The 5904-nt window shown below is 35.5% G+C and overlaps 2 protein-coding genes across 2 annotated transcripts in view; both read left to right on the top strand.

The window, feature by feature from the left end:
• The window catches only part of Lamp1 (lysosome-associated membrane glycoprotein 1), a 33479-nt gene that overhangs the window by 9151 nt on the left and 18424 nt on the right, over positions 1-5904 (top strand). The gene's annotated exons all lie outside the window — the stretch shown is intronic.
• LOC108369824 (proteasome maturation protein-like) lies at positions 3936-4606 on the top strand. Its single transcript, XM_017625013.1, has 3 exons — positions 3936-4034; positions 4107-4327; positions 4395-4606. The coding sequence occupies exons 1-3, from the start codon at positions 4032-4034 to the stop codon at positions 4540-4542; spliced, it is 372 nt and encodes a 123-aa protein (XP_017480502.1). The 5' UTR covers positions 3936-4031; the 3' UTR covers positions 4543-4606.

The following is a 5904-nucleotide window of genomic DNA, read 5'->3' as shown; positions in this document are numbered from 1 at the left end:
GCGGTCCCAGGACGGGTGGGCTTCTTGTGAGACGAAAGATGCCGATGATGATTGTAACATCCGCCCTGCTTCAATGTGGCCAAGGGTTGGGAACCGCGCCACACACAAATGCTGAGCTAGTACGGGTCACCACATTGATAGCAAAAACGACAGAAGGGCGGATAAACAGGTACGTGTACGTTACAATAATTAAAATGGCGCCCAATCATAAAACGATAGGGATGACAGCAGCGCCGCAGGTTGGAATTGGCGCCCGCGAATGAGCCAGAAGTAGTGTCTTGGGGAAGACCAGGACAAAGAGAAATAGGAACCGGTGAGGAAANGAACCATGAAAATTTGGTAAAAAGAGGAACAGTTCACATTACGCCCCGTGTTGCCAAATGGATCTGACGGAAGCGTTTTGAAAGATACACCTTTTAGGAATTATTTAACGTTCATATAAGCATTTTTAAGTAAGCGGTTTTTATTTTACACCCTCTTAAACACGATGGCGCATATTCATAGTCATATTTAGTACTCAACTAAGTCGAAACTATTCTAAGTCCCAACTAAAGCTATTCATAGTCTCCTTAGTTTCGACTTTTCTGGCTAAGTACGAACTTAAAATTTAGTTTCGGCTGCAGCTGCAACTAAGTCGTAACTAGGAAGAAGTATTTTATCAAATTAAGGGAAAACAGACGAAATATGTAAAAATTAAGTTGGTAGAGGGTGATTTTGATAATATTGAATAATCTCCAATTAAAATTTACAAATATCGATCCTTTTTAATCGGAAGATGGAATTAAATGCGTATTACAATTCGAATATAGCTACATCACAATTTTATAATTGAATTTTATAATTGGAATAATTTAGATAAATTCTCAAATAATAAGTCAGTTTCACGCTAGTTCTTTTAAAGTAAATTTGTGCATAACATTTAGNCTGCGGTTGTTCTGGCTATTTCACACAATTAACGAGAAAATGATACCTTATTATTTTGCATAATCATGCAATGAAAATAAAAATTACATAAACGGATGATCAAACTTGACATTATTTAATAAAAATGTAATTCTTCCAACATAACGTAAAGAAAAATCGATACATTTTCACACTCGTTTTGCTATATCGTAAACTAAGTCGAAATGCGACTATGAATAGAGGTAAATTTTAAGTTGGTACCAAGGCACATTAAACAGGTAGTATCAGTAGAGCAAAAACCAAGAATGATAGAATACAAGATTGCGCCGTCCTGGGCGTTGACATAACATTTGCGTGTATTTTGTTGTTGCTTCTGGTATCGAAAGTGTCAACAACTGTTCTGAATTTTTTCTTCTAAATCAAAGGGTGCCATGTGAAGTACAAAAATAATAAAAAATTTAAATTGGAAAAAATAAAAATTGTTGCAATTTTCTTTCCTAGTATATTTGTTTGCTTCTCGAAGCATTGATCCATCCTTTACAAGGGCCAGTAATCAGCGGTTGTGCTGCTGAGTTGGGCGAACGTTCCAAAAGCTGCTATTCAATCGCTTGTTTTGTATGGAAAAAGGTTTCACATGCAAATGGATTTTAACAATTTAGAATTTTTGTGAGAAAAAATTAAAAATATTTGACATTTTCGAGACCAAATAATTTGAAAGTAAATCAAATCAGCTGCTCTACTGATACTACCTGTTCAATGTACCTTGGTTGGTACTTAAATTTAAGTTGCAACTTTGTTAGGTCTATTCTGCGCTGGTAATAAAAAGTTTGTAAGCGGTGAATAAAGTTCCTGTAAATTTTTAAACCCTTTTCGCATTCTGTATACTCTTGTAACCGGTAAATTTTGTTACCATCTCATAAGCTGGTAACAAATTATTGCCCCGTGAAATATGCAATGCCAGGATTTGCACAATTCTTCATAGCTGAATTTCTGAATATTTTAACTGCATTACCAACGTACCTAGAATCGTGGTGACAAGAACTGGTAACATTTTTTGGTAATACAATTTTTCGGTTACAAAATCTTCGGTAACGTGTAGAATAGACCTGTTAGTTGCTGGACTATGAATACGCGCCGATGTATTTTGCGTTACCATATGGCAACACGGGGTCAATTTGGGTCAACCTGTAGTTAGTGGATCCAACTACACAAGATCTGACAAGATGAAGCAAAAGAAAAAAGTAATTTTCTGGCTGGCGTTTGTAATTTCGGCACCATGTTATTTTCTTTGAAAAGTAAACAAAGAATATGAAGACGAAGCATAAAGAAAAATGCACGCCATTTTGCAGCACATGTTTGTGCTAACCAAATTATTATTTTGTACGTGTTTTTGCCACCAATCACCGCGCACTTCATTTTAATTACATTTGCACAACAAAATTATTGAAAATCGCTTAAAAATCACTGAAATAAACCACCGACAAAATACACATAAAGAAAGAAGCAAAACAGAAATAGCAAGCTTCAAAATTACGAACGCCACACACTTTTTTCTCAATTGCTATTACAAAGGGCTGCTGCTCAACCGGTCAGATCTGTTCTAATTGGTTCATGTAGTTAGTGTTATGGGCTGTTTTTGCTTACGCGTAAAAGCACATTTAGCGCATTTAGCTCTAAATGCTACTCTAAATGTACATTTATCCATACAAAATTCCTCACCTAAATGCAACTAAATGCAACTCCATTTTTGCATTAAGAGTCTAAATGCTAAAAGCAACCCTGTGATCTTCCAAAATTTCCACGATTCGAACATGGTTTAAAGAGAAAAAGTGGCAACATTACTTTTTCGAGTATACAGTTGCTAGCTGCGTTTCAGTGATCGCCGATCGAGATTTCTTTTATTTTACATTACATATTTGGATAAAGAAAAGTTAAGCAAATTCAACATCGATGTGATGCTGATAGAAATCTGGATCAATTTGTGACCAACTCTGTTTGGTTTGTTTCCTAATTAAGTGAGAAAATTTTAATTGACAGCACCGACAAATGAATATATGTATACACAAACAAATGTTTGGTTACCGCAGAACTCCACAGGCGAACAGCGATGGCCTACCAACTGTCATTTTGACGAGCAATGTGATTGCAAGTTTTTGTGTGTGGGCACTTTGATGTCTTGAAATAAGCATTTGCCGCATGACGCCACCAGACAACATTCTCTCAATTTCGGTGTTTAAAAACATTTAAATCTTTAAAAAACTTGCTGAATAATTTCCTAAAACGTAATCATAAATAATCCAATAAGGAACAGACTTTTATTTTGATTTAATATAAAAATTTCATCGATGTTACCACCAGCACGCTTTATTACAAATGAAAATATGGCTGTCAAACTATCGAATTGCCTGCAATAGATGTCAAGCAATAAGGGCTGACATATATTGCAGCACATGAGAAATAGGCGGTCTCCATTGGAAATATATTTTGTGACATAGTTTTCACGACATCAGTGTTTTCCTGTGGAGACAGGGCCTTATGGTTAAAACAATTCAAGTCTTTTATTGAATTTTTAGTTTCAAATTTATTTTTTCCTTTTCAGTAGGGCTTTAAATAAGAGACTGGAACACGGCTGTTTGTCAAAAGCATACGATTTCGAACTCGCGTAAATGTACATTTGCTAAATGCTATAGCATGAACGCTCTTCGAAAACATATGTTCGAAACTGCTAAATGTTGCATTTTAAATGCAGCAAAAACGCTGCATTAACCAGACATTGAGTGACCGGCCCTAAGCCTTTTCCAGGCTTACAGAATTTACAGGAAAAGTTGTTTTTGGCAGTAATAAACCTTTTGTAATGTGTCGTACGTTAACAGCTGCCTGCAAAATCTTGTAACGTGCTCTTTAACGGGTGTTCCTTACCATTTCTTTCACTTTTGCTTAATTTCTTATAATAATAAAATCCCGCATATGTAAACACTTCATAATATTTCAGGTTTAATTCCATAATTTGCAAAACGTTGGCATCACTCGAATATGGAAATGTCAACTTGATTTTTGAAATAAACTGTGGCATCTATGGAGACAAGTTGTATTGTCATTCAGCACATCAAAAAATCGGAAATATCATCATGGTAAGTGAATTTGTATTATTTCTTGAAACAAATGCATATTTACTATTCAAATCAAATCAACAACTCAATTAGGATGCACTACCACAAGTTATAAACGTCTCACCAAATTGGTCGGCACCCGTGAAGCAGAATGCCTTAATGCAAACCACATCCAAGGCGCCAGTGGATGTCGATCAAAACGCTTGGCAAATGCAAGTAACTCGCAATAGGGAAGGTCTTGGAGTACCGCTAAAAATGGCTATGGAATTGCATGCCGCCAACCAAGTTGGTCGCCTACCTTTCATGAATTCCAGGTAAGTGGTCACTGCTTATAAAATATTTTTCACATGTGTGGGTAATGCGTTATTTTCTAATACAAAGCAATATGATGCGCGACGTTCTGCTGGCCAGAGATGAAATGATTGACTTTACGGACATACTCGGCAATCCAGAACTCTTCGAATTCCAGAATCACCCACATGCCACAGTTGAAAAGATGGCTGAGCGTCACAATACAAACTTTATATAAATTGAAATTTCTGCAACGAGGACGAGTTTTTCATCCATAAATATATAGACATTTAGCTTTAATAGTTGCATATTAGTTTTTATTTGGGCGCATGGCGAAAGGTTCTTAAAACGTTCATAGTGATGATTTATTGTTATATGTAAAAATCTAAGTACGCATAGGTAAGAATAGTGTTCCGATCAGAAATAATCACGAAATGTATGTTATCTCTTATATAAATTTATAAACCCATTTTTAGGCTGTGTGATTTTTTCACGAAAGTTACGAGTACAACTGCACAACAAGCTTTTCAGGCGTTCCGCGGTACTCTTAATTTGGGCATTGCATCATGGAAATGTACGTCTTGGAAAACTTACAAAACTAGTTTTAATTTACAATAAAATTGCCCCACCTTTTTGGCTAATTCGTAAGGGAATAAATTTTTGAAGTTTTTTGGCATTAACTTATCTCGAGGTTGTCCATTTGCCCCTGGAACGCATTATTTAATTGGATTCCCAAGTAATATTTTAACGATCAACTAGACGTATGTAGGTGGAGTCGTCAGATGCTATTTTCTAAACTTAATAGAAATAGACAATGTCGTAAGGGAAACTTTTTAATTAAAAAAAAAGTCAAGTTGTAATAAAATTCTACAGGTTGATTCACATATTCTCAAAATGTATGGAAACAACATTAACCTGTAATATATAACGAAAATGCCCTAAAATTTTTTAAAAATGGAGTATCAAATTTAGAACAACATGAATAGCCCGTTTCATTGTTGGTGTTTCCGACAGGGTATGATAAGGATGTACTGTGGAACGATTTTCCGTCATCCCTTGTCAAATTTGGTTTAACGCCAAGCCGGTGTTGGCCTTGTGTCAACTTCAGCATCATTTTTTATTCGAAAACCGGAAACGGGTTTGTCTCCAAACCAAATTTGACAAGGAATGACAGAAAATCGCTCCACAATACATTAACATGAATAGCCTTTGGCGACTTTGCTAATCTTATTACGCAAATAGCAGAGCTGTAAAATGATTGAATCAGTAGGATATGCATTCACTTGGCACTCGTTTCAAAATTTTGATTGTTTGGCTGTATAAAAAAAAAACCTGATTCCTGAGTGGCTTAAATTATTTTGAAACAAAAACAAACGTAATGTGTTGTTGAATGGCAGAGTTCCATTCAGTATAGAATGTGAATGTAACAAAAGTATTCGCAAGCATCGTGATTGTAAATTTTGGTTGGATGCAAACAGTTTTGATCATTCAGTACTACACTGAAAAAATATGCCTTGAAGAAAATATTTATAGGAGAAAATAGTCGTTTTACTTCTGCTTTTCTACTACTGCTACAATTTGGTAAAGCATTACCTAAGAT

This window comes from Rhagoletis zephyria, unplaced genomic scaffold (genome assembly GCF_001687245.7).
Source record: "Rhagoletis zephyria isolate East Lansing unplaced genomic scaffold, Rhagoletis_zephyria_1.1 Rzeph_scaffold_03870, whole genome shotgun sequence".
NCBI lineage: Eukaryota > Metazoa > Arthropoda > Insecta > Diptera > Tephritidae > Rhagoletis > Rhagoletis zephyria.
This window is presented reverse-complemented; position numbering and strand designations above follow the sequence as displayed.